This window comes from Lepidochelys olivacea, assembly GCF_965140295.1.
Source record: "Lepidochelys olivacea isolate rLepOli2 genome assembly, chromosome: 3".
Lineage (NCBI taxonomy): Eukaryota > Metazoa > Chordata > Testudines > Cheloniidae > Lepidochelys > Lepidochelys olivacea.
In genome coordinates, this window is record NC_140413.1 from 131,838,057 (window position 1) to 131,859,007 (window position 20,951).

General features: G+C 43.4%; 1 protein-coding gene across 1 annotated transcript; it reads left to right on the forward strand.

Annotated features, from left to right (window-relative positions):
• The first annotated feature begins 1,184 nt into the window (after positions 1 to 1,184).
• On the forward strand, positions 1,185 to 20,451 carry CCSAP (centriole, cilia and spindle associated protein). The gene is made up of 3 exons (XM_084624411.1): positions 1,185 to 1,585; positions 11,339 to 11,607; positions 16,245 to 20,451. The coding sequence occupies exons 1-3, from the start codon at positions 1,246 to 1,248 to the stop codon at positions 16,416 to 16,418; spliced, it is 783 nt and encodes a 260-aa protein (XP_084480537.1). The 5' UTR covers positions 1,185 to 1,245; the 3' UTR covers positions 16,419 to 20,451.
• Positions 20,452 to 20,951: the final 500 nt, after the last annotated feature.

Consider the following 20,951-nt stretch of genomic DNA (forward strand, 5'->3'; position numbering starts at 1 on the left):
TTAGCTATCCCATTAGACTCTACAGGATCGGCTCTTACTTAGTGGGGCTCACTAGATGCCCTCCTGGGCTCCAGTCCTTCCCTTTGACCCCCACGGGGCAATTTTTTTTGATGGGGGGAAATAGTACTTTCCCAAGTGCCACTCATTCATGGCACCAAACTGAGTTGTAGATTGTGCAGATCTTCATTTCATTGTTCCCCTCCTGTCTGACATGCATTGAACAGTTGTGAAATAGTCAACACTGTTGACATTTAAAGGCAAGGCATCTCAGTTACTATCTCAAAGAGGTCAATGGAGCAGCTTAAACCTCCCAGAGCGATTGTTTCAGGTTGCCTGCAGACTCAGGCAGACATCACTGCATCCTTTACATGCTGTTCAAGTTGTAAAGGTTTTCATTGCAATCGTGAGGGCTAAAGGGTTTCGTTATTATTATTATTATTAAAGTGAAAGCTGAAATTCTGGAGAAGAGGTTGGCATCATTTTTTTTTTAAAGCACTGGGTTGCTGACCTGGGCCCAATTCTATCCCTGGGACTAGCGTTAATGAAAGAGTATGTTAAAAGAGGGCTGATGGGGAGACACAAAGGAGGGGGGCTGTAGATTGTACCCCATGGCCCTGGAGGGAGAGGGGCAGGTCAGGGAGGAGCCAGGCTGCCAGCTGTACTTCGCTTTTGTCTCCTGGTGCATTGATCCGACTTTGAGCTCCAGCCCCCTCCGCTATCAAGCAGTATCAACTGCTAGTGCCCCTGGCTGCCCCTTCAGGCTCAGGGGCAGCCCCTGATCGGCAGCGGGGGGGCATCTGCCCGTGACCGTCGTCCAAGGACAGTCCCGCCTGTGACGGGGGGAGGAATGGGGGGATGCGCTGCTCCAGCCCGTACGGGGCCCAGTCGCCCCGACGCCCGCCGGGACAACAGTGTCTGCAGCCCCCATCACAGCCCTAGTGGGAGGGAAGCCCCGGCACGGAGAACGTGCGGGGCCAGAGGCAGGTTGTAGCGTTCTCCCTCCGCCCTGTTCCACGGGGCCCCTTTGTGACGTGGATGGGGGGGGGAAGAGAGAGAGAGAGAGAGTGTGACGCTCTGCCTCCGCGGTGATTGGCCAGAGCAGGGCAGGGGCGGGCACAGAACGTCGCTGTTTGGGTTTAAACGTTCCAGCGGGAGGGGCGGGCCTAGGCGCTGTTTGCGGCGGGAGGTGGGGGGCGGCGAAGCCGAGCGGGGTCTCTCGAGCGGGCTCCTGGGAGCGGCCCCGGCATGGTGCCCGCGCGGCCCCGCGTGAAGAGCGAGTACATGAAGCGCTTCAAGGAGCCCAAGTGGGAGTCGTGCGGCCCCTGCTACTGGGAGCTGCTGCGCTACCGCCTCAGCCGCCGCTTGCTGGAGCAGGCGCACCGGCCCTGGCTCTGGGACGGCTGGGAGCCGGGCAGCAGCGGCAGCAGCGCCGGCTCCCCCTCGCCCCCCAGCACCAGCCCCCCGGCCGCGCAGCAGCAGCAGGAGGCGGCAGAGCCAATCGCGTCCGGTCCCGGCGGCCGCAGCCGCGTTGGGGAGCCGGGAGTAGCGGGGAAGGCGAGCCTGGCGGAGCCCCTGAGCGCGGCGGGTAGGTAGCAGGCGGGGCCGGGGGCGGCGGGAGCCCGGCTCTGGAGGGGCCGCGCCCTGACTGCCCGTGGGCAGGTGCTCCCCGCCCGTGGTATCGGGCCGGGAGAGCCAGGGTGGGAGGCAGGTGTCAAACCGCCCGGCTCCCCCTCTCGGGCTGCTCCTGGGCGCGTCGGGCGGCCCCTGGGAAGCTGCCAGACTCTGCAGCTCCGTCGGCCATAGCAGCCTCCACTAGCGGGTTTCTGATTAAAATCCCCCATCGCTATCCCTGCTCTGGGTGGTGCAAGGGGAAGGCGCTTCCTGCCTTCCCTTGCTCCTGGCCTGGCTGATGTAAGACACGGGCCTTTCTGCTCGCCCGTGGGTGGGGGAGCGGAGAATCTGTTACTGTCCCCTCTGCGTCTCTCTTGTGGTGGGGCTTCCAGCCATGGTGGTCTCCGCTGTCGCTCACCGCTTTCCGCAGCAGGAGAATCATGTGATTCTTGACAGCTTGGCTGATGCCCGCAAGGCATCGCTGAAACTGATGAGGATCCGGGTCCCTTGTCACCCAAAGCAGCAAGCGCTTTCAGTGCCCCACGCAAAAGGTGCAGGAGCAAGCAAACAAAAACCAAACAACCCCAACCCTCCTGTGAATTGGTGCCCATGAATGTGGTGATTTGGTGCCCAGAGCAGCTGCCCTGTGAAGGTTTTGTTAATTTCACTATTCTTAAAGCTGTTCCTGGCTGGGGCCTGTTGGGAGGACTGCCTGTAGGCTCAGACAGATAATGCTGCTTTGGTTATGCTACGTTCCCATTTGGAAGGCTTTTTTATGACCCACGTTTTTCCTTGTAAGGCTTAAATTCTACAAGAACTGCCTGTGTAGGTCTCCCCACTTGACATAACTTTCCTGCTTGCCAAGGGTGATGCACAAATAGGTGTTTTTTTTAAGCTCCCTGGCTCAAGCGATTTCTAGTTACTTGCAGCCTCGTAACTTATTGTTGGCTTGGAAGCTAATTGGTCTAGCAGTTGACTCCTACTTTCATAATTCAATACCCTTTCATAAGGTTTCAATACCCTTTACCTGGCTAACCAAAGAACACACTGTACCAATTTTCCACACCTTCTTGCTGGCTTTTCCCCTTGCTTCTGAGTTCAATTAAATTATAATTCTTAAAGAGCTTGGACCAAGCTACCTCTGTGCCTGCCACTTGGTTCCCAACTCTCCTCCAAGACCCCTGTGTTAATGATCTGGAAGAACCCAGAATGAAGCCACTGGTAGCTGGAGACAAAGTATTTTAGGTGCTAGTCCATTACTGTAGAACAGTTTGCCAAAGATCAGATTGTATTCTAATCTTCCCACCTTCAGAGCCTGGTGCAGGAGCAGTGTTGAAGTTTATTCCTGATAACAGAGGTGGTGATTTGGGATGGAATGGGGAAGTGCAAGTATAAGTGACTGTACCCTAGGCTCTGGTCTGCTTGAGTCTTTTATTTTTCGTTTTACCTTATTTTCAGTGTCCACATGCTACTGTGATATATTTAGAAAACTCCAAAATTAGAAATGTGGAGAGATTTTATTTAATATTGAGAATATTTTGGTTTGTGAAAACAATGAATCTTGGTGGTGTGGCACTGTAAATAATTCTTTAAAAAATCCTGTCTTTTTCTTTTGAGTCCTATCTATAATGAAGTATAGACAATCCTCTAGTTTATCCTTGCAATAAAAAGACTACGAAAAACAACAGCATGGGATGTTAAATTGCATTGTATTGTATGTTTGTAGCTCAGGGAATTATATAATTCCAGATTAAGCGAATGTCTGGTATGTTTCATAAACACAATAATCTTGGAAATTGAAGCGCTCTGTGCATCATATGGGCAGCATCTGTGCACATCTTCCTGCTCTGCCCTGTTGATGTGCCTTGCGTACCCCAGAGAGGCTATTTCTAGGGCAAGTGCAGCTGATTCTCATGCTCATTCATTGCTTATGTTCTGTCAAGACTGCCAACACAGGTGCTAGTTGTGATAACCGGCTGTGTGGACCCTTGTCCACTACCAATTCTTGTCACCCAGCATTGTGTAGTAACTACTTTCAGTTATTCCTGAACTGTATTGTATTCTAGCCAGTCACACAAGTGCAAGTGTGATTCGTGCAGACACCATAGGGCCTAATCCTTGGGAGTTCCTGAGCACTAGAATCTCCCATTGCAGTGAATGGGTACCTGGCACCTACAATACAGTAACTCTTCACTTAAAGTCGTCCTGGTTAACGTTGTTTTGTTGCTGATCAATTAGGGAACATGCTTGTTTAAAGTTGTGCAATGCTCCCTTATGTCGTTTGGCAGCTGTCTGCTTTGTCCACTGCTTGCAGGAAGAGCAGCCCCTTGCAATAGCTGGTGGGGGATTGGAACCAGGGTGGACTAGCAGCCCCCCTATCAGCTCCCTGTTCCCCTAAGTTCCCTGTGCAGCAGCTGCTCAGCAGGCTATCAGTTGCCAGCAGTTTAGCTGTCCCTCCCTCCACTGCCATGTGCTGCTCTTGCCCTCTGCCTTGGAGCTGCTCCCTGGAGCCTCCTGCTTGGGGTGTGTGTGTGTGGGCGGGGGGTGGTACTAATGTCAGGGTGTCCCCCTCCTCCCTGCTCCTGCACCCAGCTTATCCCATTTCCATAGAGCAGGGGTGGGGACAGGACAGGGACCGGGCTCAGGACAGAGAGAGCTTCCTGATAGCAGCTTCTGTCTCAACTTGCTGATCTACTTAAAAAGGCAGTGTACTCAGAGTGGAGCCAGCGTAGTTAAAGGGGCAATGCGCATCTCTTTCACATGGTGTGTGTCTCTCTCTGTCTGCCATGCTGTCTCCCCTCCCTTCATTCTGCTGCCTTGTAGCTTGTGAGGCTACATTAACAACAATGGGTTAACTCTTGAGGGCTCAGCTGATTGCTAGTTCATAATTTAGCACTAAGGCACCTCCTGGGAAATATCCCACCCTCTGACTTCACCTCCTCAACCAAGCTTCACAATCATCGTCGCTGTGTACAGTATTAAATTGCTTAAAAATTGTGTGTATGTATGTGTCTTTTGTCTGGTGAAAATTTTTTCCCTGGAACCTAACTCCCCCTATTTACATGAATTCTTATGGGGAAATTGGATTCGTTTAACATCATTTTGCTTAAAGTCACATTTTTCAGAAACATGACTACAACGTTAAGCGAGGAGTTACTGTGCCTCAAAGTCGGACTCTGACAGATCTACAATATAATAACATGTAAATTAAGTAAAAATATGAAACTCAAAATAGAAGATGTGATAAGCAGTCATACTATGTATATGGATGTATTAGGGCATCTATACTATTAAGTGCTTTGTGAGGTGAAACGCTTTAACCACAGAAGTTCCACGTATTCCTTTTAACACCACTATTCTTGCAGCATTTTTTGTAAAGTGAATATGGTATTGAAGTACCAGGTACATTGATGACTGTAAATCACGTGTTGTGATGACCCTGGCTAGTGGGAAACTGTAACTGCAGCATTTGTGGAGTATCTTTAAAGAAACAAACTCTTCTCCTGATTCACAGCTACTTATGTAAATTGTTGCTATGGTATCCGTGTATCTTTAAAATTACATAAGCAGGTTCTGTGGCAAAAAGCAGCAGCAAGGAAAGCTACATGCTAGTTACTGGAGTTCTGAGAACATTGTATCTTTAGAGTATCTCTATGCCACATACCACCATCAATGGTGTGTGTAGCTATGTGCTGTTGTGAAATCAGGCTGTGTTGACACTACCGTGTGTACCTACGCATGACAGTAAAAGGCTCTGGTATGGGGAGGCAGTGAGGAAAAACTCTGGTAGAGGGGAGCTGCCAGAGCCTTACCCCGTGGCTGGAGCCTTTCCCTGTGGCAGGGAGCTGCTAGAGTTTTTCCCCACAGCAGGGGAGTGACAGAATAAGTACATATATGTAGATCTCCCTCGCTGATGTGGGTAACTGTCTACACTTTTTGGCCCGAGGGCCACATCAGGATTCTGAAACGGTATGGAGGGCCCAATAGGGAAGGCTGTGCCTTCCCAAACAGCCTGGCCCCGCTCCCTCCCACTTCCCGTCCCCTGACTGCTGCCCTCAGAACCTCTGACCCATCCAACCCTGCTCCTTGTCCCCTGACCACCCCCCGATCCCACCCTCTATCCAACTCCCCCTGCTCCCTGTCTTCTGACCACACGTGTGCCACTTCCCCCCCTGCAGAAATGCCGACTGCCCCCCAGGGCCTCCTGCCCCTTATCCAACCCTGCCTCCCTCTGCTTCCCACCCCCTAACCATGCTGCTCAGAGCGGCAGGACGGGCTTATTGGAAAGCCTGGGACGTGGGCGGGCACAAGCAGCACTACAGGCACGGTGGGCCAGAGCGCTGTCCACACAGCGGCATGGCTGTGGGGGAGAAGGAACAGCCGGGGAGGGGCCAGGGCTGGCCTCCCCGGCTGGGAGCTCAAATGCCAGGTAGGACGGTCCCATGGGCTGGATGTGGCCCGCGGGCCGTAGTTTTCCCACCTCTGATCTACACGATATCCAAGGGTTGCTTAGCCAGGACATGAATGCTTTGGCTACTTACACTAAGTGAATCTAAAATAGTGGCCACAACTTTCCATCATCAGACCAATCAGCCCCTTACAATCTGTGTTGAGGATTGTTCATTCCCTTTCCAGCCAGTTGACACCCATTTAGGAGTCAAATTGCACCATAGTCTAACATATCGTTCCCATCTAGAACACTTAAAGAAAAGATCTCCTCCTGCACTGCCTTGATCCAGAAGCTAGCAGGAACGTCCTGGGGAGCAGAGGCAAATATTCTACAAACATCAGTCTTAGCGCTGATATTTGTTCCAATGGAATACTTTGCTGCAATGTAGTGCAGAAGTTGGTATACACATCTTGTTAATTTAGAGGTGCACGCAGCCCTACATTAACATCTAATTTATGTTTTGGGGAACTATATGAACCAACACTTTGAGATGCCATCACCTTAAAACTGCTTGGAGGGCTTTTGAGTGATGAAAACAACCTGTCACACGAGGCTGACATGATGCAAATAAGCAACACGCACTTCTCACAAGATGTGCTGGTTTCCAGAAAAACACACCCCTATGGTTCCTGCTAACTTGCCATGACTGACTACATGACATCCTTTTGTGGCAACTGTTCATGCACTCATGAGCCTTAGCAAGAGAATCTGAAACATAATTTTTCAAATGAGATTTTTAGCATCTCGATAAAGGCAGAATAAGTTGTTTGTGCGTGTGTTTTTTTTTGTTTAAGGAAAAGTCCCTCTTCTCTGGTCATACTGTGAACTGTTATGCTGGGTATTTTCAAAGCACAAGGAGAGGAAAATTTATGAAGAGGTAGTATCTACACTTTCCAGTCACTTCTCTTGAACAATTTAATTAGAAGTGCTGTGTGGGTAGCTAAATATCAGCATTTTCTTTACTTAGCTCTTCCAAGCTTTGTGACTGACATCCACCCACACACTGCAGTTATATGATAGGGTCTTACAAGAAGATGTGCTTGTTTATCATGTACTATGCATTTCTCTTTTTTTTTTTAATTTTTGTTTAAGAGCTAAGACTGCAACTTTATTCATTAGTTTAATTTTGTACTAAAAATCTTGTGCCTTTTTTTGTATGGCTATTGTGAGATTTGTGCATTGCTTGTGGTTAGCACTTCTTGTTCTAATTTAGGAATATTTCACTGTTGCAGCGACACTTATGGGGACTACTGCTTCTTCCTTGGTCCTTTTGTGTAGCAGTCTTTCCTGAAGAAATAAGTCCTATTTAGATTTCAGTGCTGGTTAGTGCACGTCTTACAACTTATCGCATAGAAAGTTGTCACACAGGCTTATGTTCATTTGGAAGGGAGCCACTTAACACAAGAGTTGGAGTGCCAAATAAAGATTCCTTCTGCATGGCCTTTGTCAACTAACTTGAAAACTCTTTCTTTCCTTAACATGGTCTGCATCCACATTACACGTTCTATAGAATCATAGAAATGTGGGGCTGGAAGGGATCTGTCATTTAGTTCAGCCCCTTGTGCTGAGGCAGGATCAAGTATACCTAGACTATTTCTGACAGATGTTTGTCTAACCTGTTCATTAAAAACGCCAATGACTGGAATTCCACAACCTCCTTTAGAAGACTATTCCAATGTTTAACTTCCCTTCTAGTTATAAAGATTTTCCTAATAGCTAACCTAAATATCCCTTGCTGCAGATTAAGCCCATTACTTCTTGTCCCAAGGGGGGAGGGATAGCTCAGTGGTTTGAGCATTGGCTTGCTTAAACCCAGGGTTGTGAGTTCAATCCTTGAGGGGGCCATTTAGGGATCTGGGGCAAAAGTTGGGGATTGGTCCTGCTTTGAGCAGGAGGTTGGACTAGATTTCCTGAGGTCCCTTCCAACCCTGATATTCTATGATTCTATCTTCAATGGACATGGAGATCAATTGATCAACAGCTGTTAGCGTATTTGAAGACTTATCAGGTCCTCACTCAGTTGTCTTCTCTCCAGATTAAACGTGCCCAGGTTTTAAACATTTCCTCATAGGTCAGGTTTTCTAAAGCCTTTATCACTTTTTTGCTAATCACCTCTGGACTCTCTCCAATTTTTCCATATCTATCTTAGTGTGGCCCCCAGAATTGGATACAGTACTCCAGTGCTAAGCAGGCAGCTACCTCCCATGTCTTACTTACACACACACACACCTGTTAGTACATCCCAGAATATAAACCACTTTAGCAACTGCACCACACTGACTCATTAGATACAGGTCATAAACAAGGTTCTGGTGTGGAGGTGTTGATGGCACTGATGGATACAGATTGATGGCTCACTTTTCATCCTCCTTAAAGAATCCCCTGTTGCCTCCTACAACATATGGATGTGTTAACATGAGGACTCGGTTTTATTAAGTGTAACTTTTACTGGTGCAGGTTCTTGTGCAGACAAGGCCTGTGCTGGAGAATTATTCAAATGCTGTGTAGCTGTAGTGTGACCCAATTCACAGTCAAGTGGCTTAAAGAGGTGTTGACCTGATGATAGCACTGTGCTGGAGAAGAGGCAGGGAAGAATGACTGCTGTTGACTGTGGGAATTGCACTCTACAGACTCTGCATCCTGTACTCCATGTGTATGGAGGATATTCTTTCTCTCACCCCTACCTTCTTGTAGTCTTCCATGCTGCCCTTTTGTTTGTGAAGCTTTGCAGGCAAGTATATTACTGAATCTGTTTCTTCTTTTGGTAACTTTCTTAAATTCCCCCTCCGCACCCCCCAACCCCCGTTGACTTCCCCAGTCCACTAGCTACTCCAACCTCAAGCTAGATGAATTTTCCCATTTCACATGGTGTTTAAAAGTGCTAAGAAATAGTAATAATCGGACACCATATGTTTGCATATGCTATCCCACTTCCCAGACAATTCATCTCTATTGGCTACAGAATTTGTGTTCTTAATTTTCATAGTGGGCAGATGGTGTCTTTGAAAAAGCTGGCAAGCTGTGGTGACAACCTATGGCCAAAACCACCAAGCCTAAAAATAACGTTGACTATTTCCTCTTACGTGACTGCCTTTTCCTGCGCTAGCTAAGTACCCAAACTGTACTAGAGTTTACATGCTCAGTGAAATCATAAGCTTGCTTTTGAAAGTTGGGTCCAATAGGAGCTCTGCCTAAACTATGGTTGAAGGTAAAGAGATACCCATACACATTTTAAAGCCAAAATACTCCATTAAATTTTCTGATCTCGATGAATTTTTTTTATTGGCTTGCTCGCACCTCCTGATTTGAGGGTAGATCTCTGTGCATAGTGTTGGCATCTGGAGAACGGGAATGGAAGGCAAGCTCCCAGTCTGCTCTACAGCGCAAACCTGGCATAAGTTCATGAGTCTTGGGGTGAGGGATGTATGTGCCACTACCCACCAGGTGCCATTGTGGAGTTTAAAACTGGATGCTTGGGGGTAGGGGGTTAGCTTGCATTTGGGCATAGAGACCACCAGCATGATAGCAGTACTTTGATTTACATTGTGATCACTGTGTCTTCATAACAGAAAAATGACTTTTATTTAAAGTAGAACTCGCAGAATAGTCTGTTCTAAGGTCCTTTCATAATCTCCTCTTGTGCCCTAATATTTTTGTCATTAACTTTTAAAACCGTTTGGCTTTTACTGTAAATTTCAAAGAAATTTTCATTATACATATTTGTTACTGGTCTGGGCAAAATATAACAACTCAAGGCAGGGAGAACTACACAAGGATTTTTTTGGGGGGGAGGGTTCATTTTCTGAGATGGAAATGGTTTTGTTTTCTTACAAGAAAGAGGGAAGCCTTCTGGCATTTGAGCAAACTTTCTAACAGTTAATTCATCTGTGTACTGTGAACCAGGGGTCTGTGTCACAGATAGAACCTTGAAAGGCCCTTCTTGAACGCACGTAGAACGCTCTTTGGAACTGTGCTGACCAGGCTGGGGAGAAATCCTAGTGTCCACTCAGGACGAGTATCGAACTGCTTTTCTAAAGTGTCACTTTTCCTTCCCACTGTGCATGGTCAACGGATGGGTAACATCAGGGACAACAGCAATGAGTTGGCAGTCTGAGTGGGGGATGTCTGAGAGGAAGTGGAGCACAATAAACAGCTGTGGAGGTGGAAGAATGAGGTGAACACTAGAGCAGAGCTGCCAGTTAGAGTGGAGTATGATGGAGCAGTGCACACAGTTGGGCATGCTGGAGGCTGGGGCTCAGTTTGAATGTTCGTGATCCGATGGAGGTAGGGGAGAATGAGCATAGGCTTTCTAACTAAGCTCAGGTAATCTGAAGGCAAGGGATAGTCTAACTTTTCTTGCAAAGGCAGGTTGTGAAACGAAATAAAACTTGATTTTCAGGAGCAAGATGGCTTCTCTAACACTGAAGTCCTGCAGTGCTGGACAGTTGAATTTGCTGGCCATTCTTTTGATTCCATATTAAGTACACTTGTGTAAAATAATTTACTTAAAACGTCATCAGCAAAAAGAGAACAAACCCTCAAATACCTGGGGAAAAATATAACCCTGTTGACTTTTGATGTTTTGAAAGGAATCTGCAGAAAGCAGTATTATAGGCTCTGCGTCAAGCATGGCACAGTGTGTTAAGTGGGACACTTACAGAAAGCTATTTTGGGAAGCGTTTTTTCCCATGGAAATATCAGCAGGATACAGTTGGCAAAAGTGTGTAATCAGGAAACACGAAAGCTTTCACATGAGGAAGCCCAAATTAAGCGTGAGGTCCTGTTTCACATACTCTGATCAAATCTGTCGCTATCTTCAGTGTGCCTGGTAGAGTTTAAATGCCATATGTCCACATATTTGTTAACTACTTGAAAAAAGTTGCAAGAAGATGGAATAGGTAGGCTAGGGAGTCGGTGGAAATGCTGCTGATAGACTGAGTACCGTGACAGCCGTCAAGTGCTGCTAGGTGGCTTTGGTCACGCGCTTATATTGCATGCACTTGTTTTAAGTATTTGATACTTGATGTCCAAAACTACAAAATGACTAGCATGCTCCTTATGCCAGTCTGACACTAATGAGGGGAAGATGTTTTGTATAAATGAGACTTAATGGGGGTGTATCTGCAGTCATGCAACTGCGGACTGTTCCTTTTTATCTTTCAATACAACTTCAAGAAGAGATGGTTTTTTTTTTAACTGTTGTTCAGGCACGTATATGTATGCAGTCTTTGTCACTAAATGTTTTAAAGTCAAACTGCTTTCTTATTTTCTCCTTAGAGAAAGAAACAGAGGGAGACAACCAAGAAAAAGATGCAGAACAGACTTTGGTAAAAGAAACTGACAAATCAACCAGCCGTACAGGACAACATCCAAGTCGAAGTGCCTTGTCCAGTCAGAAAGATCGAAGATCAGCTAAAAGTCCTCAAAGGACAGATGCAGCAAAGGAGCATAAACATCCATTTGCTTTATATGGCTGGGGAGAAAAACGTACAGATACAGGGAGCCAGAAAACTCACAACGTCTGTGCTTCTGCTTCAGCACATGAAGTAAGCAAAACATTCAAATATTTTTTTACAGTTTAGTTTCCCCCCACGTCTATAGGGAAAGAGGAATAATACTGATTATCCATAAATAAAATTCACTATCCTCTTATTGTTACTAGTTACCAATGTTATAATCTTCTTTAACCTGCATCCAGGACTTCTTTGGGGCATTAATGTCTTGAAAAGTTTTCCTCGCTTAGTTGTGCTATGCTATTTTGTCACTCTGTATTAGTCAGAAGGAATGACACTTTGGGAATGGTGGACTGGGAGACACTAGATTTGAAATACCTAAATTCTCTAGAGCTCCAGGCTTGAATCCTACAGGACTCACTTGGACTTATCTTTTCCAAGTTTAGGAAAATTGAGTTCTGTGTAACGTGTTCTTTCAGTTAAACAGTAGGTGTCCCCTGCCCTATGAATGCAACGTTAAGGCTTAAGAAGCAAAAAATCAGTCACTTCCTAAAAATATTTGGGTGCCCACTTGCACATCCTGCAGGCCTGACTGTCAGGTAGTGTTAAGTACCCACCCTCTGAAACTCAGGTTGTTGAGGTGACAAACTGGGCATCTAAAAACATAGGCACCCAAAATCACTGATTGCTTTAGGAAAATCTTGTCCTAAGGACATCAGAATGGCTCTTCTAATAGATGCCTTTCCTTTCATTGGCTTTCACCTTTTGCCCCAGTGTGTAAATGCATACATTCTTTATATACATTTCAATTCAAACTCTAAGGTTGGAGTCATACCAATGGTTTGGGTGCACGGTACGTTTAAAGAATGTTAGAATTTAAAAAACTCCAGGAAATTCAGTTAAGGTTGCACTCTTCAAACAAGGAACACAACCTACCTTAATTCTACCCTGAAGAAAATCAAATTCACAATCAAGGCTTTATTTCAGTGATGACCACAAGAACTAAAATGCTTTGGTCTTAACTGTAGTGGTTGTGCCACTCTGTCATACAGTACATAATTTATAAACTCCTTCCTAGACAAATAATATAGTGAACGCACATCCCATCCCAACCCTCCCCTCCCTTCCCCTCTTCATTAAGGGCCTGCTCCTGTGAGATGCTGAAGATGGGGTCCTGTTATCTATGTAGATGTCAATTATCTAACTGTCATTGGACATGGTAATGTCTCATTATAGAACTTGGGTGGGGAGAGCAACTGCTTATGAAGAATCAAAGTCTCCTGTCTGAAGAATCCAAATGAACTTGGACCAATACTTTGGTCCCATCACTAATGTTTCAAGCAAACAGATTACTTCTACTGTAAGAAAACTAGTGAATAAATCTGTAGCTGGTTTTGGTTGGATCTAAGAATACTGCTGCAGCCTACCCGAGTGTAGACACAGCCTGTGCTGACAAGTTTTTATGCTGGTATGGGAACACCCCCACCCAAATGATAATAGCTATGCCAACAGAAACACGCTTCTGTCAGTACAGCTGTGTCTATACCGGGGCTTTTGTCTGCATATCTGGTCAATCAGGGGTGTGGTTTTTTCACACCCCCTGACTGACATAGATGTGCAGATAGAAGCTTTAAATGTCCCCTAATTTCTAAACTGCCAATCACTTTGAAAGGTTCCAGACTAAATGACCCCTTGGTGCAGCCTCTGATTAATGCATAGTTCTTTTTTTTTTTTTTTCCAGTAGCGCTGAAATAAGACAAAGTGGATGAAATAAATGTACCCCCACGGTCTGAACTCCATAACTGAAAGTCGATCAGAAGTGGGCAGTTAGCAGCAAGTGTCCCAAAGCAAACAGACAGGTAGACAAGCTCAAGCCTAGAAATAAGTGGCTCAGCTATTGATGAGTGAATCCCTCTGCGTCAGTCCCTTGGAAGCTGAGTAACGTTATGAAGTTGTAAATGTTGAACCTGATAGTATTGCTGGATAGTAAAATATTATTATGTCTGAAGAACAACTCATTATTCCAAAATGGTGACACTTCTGACTGTTGTAACACACTATCTTACAGAATGGCTGACCTTGACCTTGTTTGGGCCTGAGCCCTTTATTCCTTGTTCACCCAAAACTCCTGCTCAAGTCAACGGGTGTTTTTTGGTGCACAAAGACTAGGCTTTACATCATCGTAGTATGTCAAGTCCTGATGTCCCATGACAGTGGACCAAGGGTATGGCTATGCTGCATAGCACACCTGGGTCTTTGGGACCCATTCTTTCCAAGCTCTCACGCAAATGTCCACATTGCATTGCTATGCGAGTCTCTCAGGCATGCTGATGCATCCACACTGCATACAGAGACCAGAGTTAGACCAGAGTCAGACATTGAGGTTTCTGGGGCATATCCCAGGTTTCTCAGCACCCTAGGTAGCTACAGACACTCTAGGGCTTGGGTCATTATGTATTGCAGGAGAACGTCTCTGCCCATCCTGTGGAACTTGACTGGAGCCTACCAATGCATTCAGGCAAGCCATTTGGGTCTGCAACTTGGATCCAGCACTGGAGGAAGACCTTCTCCAGCTCACACTCTCTCCTATTTTGGGAATTGGGCAGAGTATCTGAGATACACTGATGGATGTTTTGGCAGCGGTAATTGTCCTACTGATGGCATCTCTTGGCAGAGGGTCACAGATATGGCAGCTGCAACCTGACTGAAGCTGCTCATGCCTATTGTCATAGTCGCAGATTACCCATATGTAGGCTGATCCTTCTGGAGCAGGACTACAAGCACGGATTGGTGGGATCACATCATGCAGACCTGGGATGACTAGCTTTTCTTCCAGAACTCTTCATGAAAAAGCAGATGTTTCTGAAGGCTTATGATCAAACAGCTGCAAGTGGGTAGTGGTTTGTGCAGCTGCATAATCTCTCTACATACAAGGCCTTTATGTACAGTCATGTTGCCTTTTAATTAGGTGTAACTATTGCCACTTAGATCTGCTGGGATATGGTATCACTTTGTTCTTGAATACATGTGTTCCAGAACCATAGTTCCACAGGTTTTTGGGATGGGGAGGAGGCTGACTATGACCAATGCCACTGAAAATAGGTGCAAATGTGTATTTTATTGCATAGCAGCCTGCATGATCCCCCAAATCAACTTTTTGGAAGTCCACATATTAATCATTCTTAATATAAAAAAGGCTTGCTTGTTTTTTCTCTTCTACAGCATGTTCCTTAGTCTATCCTGTAGAATGTAGAACCTTATTAGGCTAATCTTGGGGTACTCATGGATGCTGGCCAAATTATGGAGATGCTGGTTGTGAGTCCATAGTTAAGGTTGAGTTCTGTCTTGCTCTTATACTGAGATTATCTTTGATTTGTGAAAAATGCTCTGAGCCTATAGCACTCAAGTATACCATGACATTCTTTTAAAATGTACAAGTAAATCAGTTAGTTTGAGTTTTAAAATTAACTACAGCAAAAATTTCTTAGGACCCACTGTTAGTCTTTCTTTTTTCCTGAATGATGTTAGGAATAGAATAACACTCTTAATTTTCCATATAGTTAAAGCTCATGGAAATCTTGTGCATAATTATATTTGAAGAAATTAAGCTGTAATTAAGCTACATTTAATTACCGTATCTAACTGTTATGATTCTACAGGGTCAGTTCAACAGCTCAAGTGACTCTGAAGTGGGGCCGTTCACACTGGCTGCAACTCAAGCCAACCGTCAGCCTTACTCTACAGTTTACTTGCATGCGATCATTCTATTGATTGTATTGACTCATTAGTATGAGGGAGACTTGACACCTCCTCCTTCAAGGTTCTCCAACAGCCTACTAACTTGGGCGTCAGTGTTTGAAAGGTTCCCTAGGGCTCTGCTATGCACAGAAGGAGCACTGTTGGGATAACTGAGGAAGGAGTGCAGGCCCAGATGTTGGGACTTGGGGGCTCGCTCCCATTTCTCTCACTTAGATACTTTTGGTCTCCCAAACACTGCCCTTTAAACCAATATGTCAGTTGCAAACTAAGGATCAATTTTGTAAGTACAGTATGCTTTGAACGTTAAGGACTGCTGTGGTGTACTGGTGAAGCTGCCCTTAAGTTAAAATAAAAATAAGCTTGTTAATTCATCTTCAGATCAATAGAAATATCTTATGATTGCATTCTTTTGGGTTTTGGTATTTACGTATGAATTTTTAAAAACGAAAATTTCCAAAAGGAAGGGGAAAATTAAGTTAAAGATATACTCGACTGTAACTGTATTTTAAGGGTAAGATAAAATTACAGGGGTGTTGTAATTCTTAAAAAAAGCACTGCAAATGCAGGAAATTCAGTTAGGATTACGCGTCACAGATTCAAACATGTTAAGGTATGGAAATGCAAACTCAAAGCTACCAAGCAACCTCAACTCTACCTTGGAGTGAAATCATGAAGGGAGGAAAAAGAGTGAGGGTGGAAATCCCAATTGTTTTGTAAAGTTCAGTTTAATCTAATCTGAGACCACAAACACTAAAATACCTCCCTTTTGTGATTAGTGGCAGCAACATATTTACCCTAGGCTGTTCTATAATCTCTTTGGAATCCTGTAGTAATGGGGAATCAAATTGTTCCCTTGTTGGCTTGGGGAGTGAAGGTTGAGGATAAATTTTTAAACAACTTTGTTTTCTTGAATAAAAATTAGACTTCTTACTTTTTCCACAAAATTGACTGTAATTCTAAATTCTTGATAGATTCATGAGTCTGCACTACGAGCAAAGAACAGAAGGCAAGTGGAGAAAAGGAAATTGTCTCAAAGGCGAGTGCACTCTACAGATGTGGATCGAACCTGGAGAGTAAAGCCTTCCCCGCCAGATAATCCCTGGATGACAGAGTACATGAGATGCTACTCGGCAAGAGCTCGGTGAATCAAACCTTGCTTGGACATCTCTCAAATATTTATATTAAATCAGGACATTGGTGCAAACTACTTATGCAAGGTTTTTATAGGGGGTTTCCAGCAGTCTGTTACAATGTTTGTTTGTATTTTGGCTACCTACCTCATCAGTAGAGCGTAGAGCTGGAGCCATAACATTTGAAGATGTTTTTAAATATAGTTCCTTAAATTTTTAAATATTTCTCCTTTTCTGAAGTCTTTTTAAGAGGCATTTCAATGAACCTTTTGAGACAATTTCAAAATACTGAAAGTCTAAGTGAATTTTTACAAAATCTTTTATAGAATTGGTTCATTTCACAAACTTTCAACTGCCCCTATAAAAAGACCCCCCCCTTTTTTGACTCCCAAATCATGTGATCATAGTGATGTGTTGGAAACCTTTCGTAGGGTGTGATGTATGTTGCATTGCATTATTTAAAATACTTGATTCAACATGTCCAAAATACCATGTAGACTCCAATATCTAACCTGGAAGCTAGTGGCTCTGGTACACAATAATCTGAGACCCAATGAATACTGGGCTCATGAAAACAGCTGTTAGGGATTGTCTATTATATAGTGGAGACTTTTTTAAATACTTGATATTTGTCTAAACTTTCAGTAATTAGTGAATCATGCAGATATTCTTCAATTGAGTTTCATTGCTGTTTTTTAAAATGTCAGTGGAATAGATTAATATGATCTAGTTATTGTGGTGACTTATTTTCCAAGTGAGAAGTCACAGGATTAATTTGCGATTACTGTGACTATTACACCAAATGATGGATGTTGACAATCATTATCTGATGGCTGTTGGTCAATAGACAGTTGCTTGCTGTACCAGTCTTGACCTGATACCATCATACTGAGTTAGTAAAAACACCCATTTTGTGCTTAATTATTTCAATACCAGCCTCTCAATGAAGACTGTATATATTTCAAAATACACTTCATTGACCAGACACCAGCCAATTCATTAGTCTTGTTTATTTTTAACGTTTGTATCTGGAGAGTGGAGAGAGTATTTCACTGGTATGCATTCCATTTGGTTTAGTATGGTTAATAATACTTTGAGGTTTTAGATTTGCAGAACAATTTTGATAAACATTTGCAAATGAAGTTTTCATGGGGTCATATCTGTCCTGGAGGCGCATTCGTAACTCCCTACCAAGGGGAAAGGAAAACAAACTCCTTAGTAACTGGAGACTAATGAAATCTCTTGACTATTTTTACTTGGTGGATCTGTTTTTTGTACAATGTAGGACTGCCAGTAATTGAGGTTGGCTCCTCAATTTGTTTCTTTACTCAGTAGTTCTAAATGGAATTTTTAGTTTTGTAGTAAATGTGAGCTTAAACAGATCCTTGCAATAGTTGCACGCTTTTTGAGATCTCTTTGAAGTGCGGTGGTGGTAATGTAATAGTTCTGAGGTTCATTCTTTTACAGGTTGCTTTGGAATCACTGACCGCTTTTGACATAGCTTGATTACACTTAACATTTCAGATTGTTTTAAACAAAACTTTTAAAATCTGTTATGAGAAATGTTATGCCCCTATTATTGGAAGTGTTGTAACTGTGTGCTTAATGCATTTGAGCAGTCTGCTTAACTTCACTGTAGTGAAATGCAGAAAGTAAAGTAAACAAATGGCAATAAGTAAACTGGAATCCAAAAATCTAAGGTTAGTAGTAATATAGGAGTTGGTGTGACTCAGTCTAGAATAGTCAGGCTTTCCTCAATGAAGGCTGGCTGAAACTAGCCAAATTGAAAGCCATGCTTGCTCAGTAATATTTAAGTTTAAATGGTTACTATTAGGCTAAATAATATTTTGAAAGTTGTATGTCACTGAGGCCAGAGATAATTAAAACTAACTTATTAAATCCTCCTGTATTTTAATAACACTAAGACATGGCCTCATTTTCTGGCTTTAAAAACTTTTCACTTACAATAGAATTACAAAAAGGAATCAAAACACCTAATAGATTTTATACAACTTTCTAAAAGCCTAGCCTTCTAAAACTAGTCACTAAAGGGTTTTTTAATAGACGCACCATTTGCTTACAATTGAAAATATTCTGTAACTTTATTTGTGGCCAGTAACATTGACTAAAATTGAGCTGCTTAGTAGATCTCCCTTCCTCCAGATCAGTGCACAGTATTGAGGCCATCCTAGTCCACTGCATGTCAAATTTTTAACTTAACTTGACATCTTTCCACTATCTGGGGCCTAGTTTACTTTCCCTCAAGATACAGCTGCTGAAAACATGGTCTAGTTCCAAATGCCCTCTTCTGTTCTCGGGGTTAATTTATCTCCCCGCAGACAGCAGCACAGAAGCTCCAATAGCCCTATACTAACAACTGCATTGGATAAACAAAAGTGGTGGTGCCCGTTTCTCCACTGCCTTCTCTAAAAACTGCTTTTACTCAGAACATTGGGTGCATCTCTGGCTTTGCTGGAATATTCTGAAGTACCTAATGTTCAGTCTTTTTGTTCCATACTTTCAGTGCAGATATCAAATCAGCCAAACTACTGCCTTGGTCTTCTAGTATTTAAAGATTCAGTAGATTTGTTTAAATATCCTATATAAGGTTTATGCCCTACCTAAGCTACAGCATCAGTTTCTCTTCGTTGACTTTTTTTTTTAAAGGGGTTGTTCTGTTTTCACCCTCTGGCCAAGTTCGTTTTGACAGGAACAGCTGTTGGCTAACTTGCTAAAAGGCAGTAGTGTCACAAAATCAGGTCGTATGCCTGTCAGTTGGATGGTTCTGCAGTACAAGGCTGTGGCTAAAAACGGCACTGAATTATGTGCATTGACTGACATTTTGGTAACTCAGGTAAAGCCTGAGTTGAGAGGCAGGTTTTTCCTGAAGACTTTTTTTTTTAATTGGGAAAGCTGCTGATCCTTCTCTGACTCTTCAAGATAACCTTTTGAAAATAAACACATCAGTCACAACACTTGCGGCCTGCATTAGAGATGGATTCGCTGAAGCACTCTCTCTTAGATGAGAAACTTAAAAACATCTAGCTAGACTAAATGTCCCAACCCTCTGTTTAGAGGAGACAGAAGCTTGTCTTGCACTGAGTTGATTTTAAAGAAAAAGTAAATCTACCAGCTTAATGAACCCTCGTTTTGAAGACAAGACTTGTGTTTATTATACTTTGTGGTAAATATTTCATAGTATTTTTGCTAAGTCTTCACTAAAACTCTGAAGGGTGTCCCTTCATTCACCAGATACTTAACAGCATTATGTGACACTCAATAGATTTCACTAATACAATGCTGCAGTTTGTCAACTTCACAAGTTCTATGAAGACTAGTTTGGTGTACTTTGTGTACAGTGTTGCAATGAAAACTGTAAAAGAATGGCTTTATACAATAGAGTAGCATGCTTGTGTTGAATCATGCTGTCACATCTTCCTTGCATCCTGTAATTATCTAAATTTCAGTGTAAGATGCTGAAAGGTACATTGTCTAGCTGTAGAGCCAAATTTGACTTATAATGAACAGTCTTGTATTCCTAGTAACTTGTTTTGATCCACTTTAATTGAGGCAGCAGCTGTACACCATCCAATTTTTCATCCTGGCAAAAGTACATCTGTCTTTAAATATATAAATTTTATAATGTAATGCACCAGCATTGAAAGTCTCTCTGAGTTGGACAAATGGTTATAGTGACCACAAGTTGTTAATCTGAGGATCTACGTGCAATGAATTGTTGGTTTCAGTCCATTCCTAGATCACTCAGCAGCAAAGCCATAAATGGAGCCTGACCCTCAACTCTACAGTTAGCTCCTCTAAAAATAGGGGTAGAAGGAGGGAAAGCTGCCTCATGCTGTTTTGTTAGCTTTTGTGAGCACTGAATTCACTTTAAGAACTATAGGGAAAATACCATCTAAGCTTGAAGCAATATGTGACTTTTTTTAGAATGTTTTTAAACAGTATTTTGTTTTTAGAGCTTCTGTATTTGTATTTAACACTATGTCAACTTGTACATGTGAATAAAACTGAGTGATTGTTAACTGGCTTAGACTCTGATTTAAACAGTGTAACAGCCGTGTTAGTCTGTATTCGCAAAAAGAAAAGGAGTACTTGTGGCACCTTAGAGACTAACCAATTTATCTGAGCATAAGCTTTCGTGAGCTACAGCTTACTTCATCGGATGTATACTGTGGAAAGTGTAGAAGATCTTTTTATATACACACAAAGCATGAAAAAATATTTCCCCCCCTCCCCACTCTCCTGCTGGTAATAGCTTATCTAAAGTGATCACTCTCCTTACAATGTGTATGATGATCAAGTTGGGCCATTTCCAGCACAAATCCAGGGTTTAACAAGAACATCTGGGGGGGTAGGAAAAAACAAGGGGAAATAGGTTACCTTGCATAATGACTTAGCCACTCCCAGTCTCTATTCAAGCCTAAGTTAATTGTATCATTTTGCAAATGAATTCCAATTCAACAGTTTCTCGCTGGAGTCTGGATTTGAAGTTTTTTTTGTTGTAATATAGCAACTTTCATGTCTGTAATC

What these genes read in the sequence shown, in the direction of transcription:
- CCSAP (XM_084624411.1), top strand. Translation starts at nt 1,246, where the DNA reads ATGGTGCCCGCGCGGCCCCGCGTGAAGAGCGAGTACATGAAGCGCTTC. An exon ending in GGAGCCCCTGAGCGCGGCGG is followed by an intron (nt 1,586 to 11,338) that starts GTAGGTAGCAGG and finishes TTTTCTCCTTAG; the next exon opens with AGAAAGAAACAGAGGGAGAC. An exon ending in CTTCTGCTTCAGCACATGAA is followed by an intron (nt 11,608 to 16,244) that starts GTAAGCAAAACA and finishes AATTCTTGATAG; the next exon opens with ATTCATGAGTCTGCACTACG.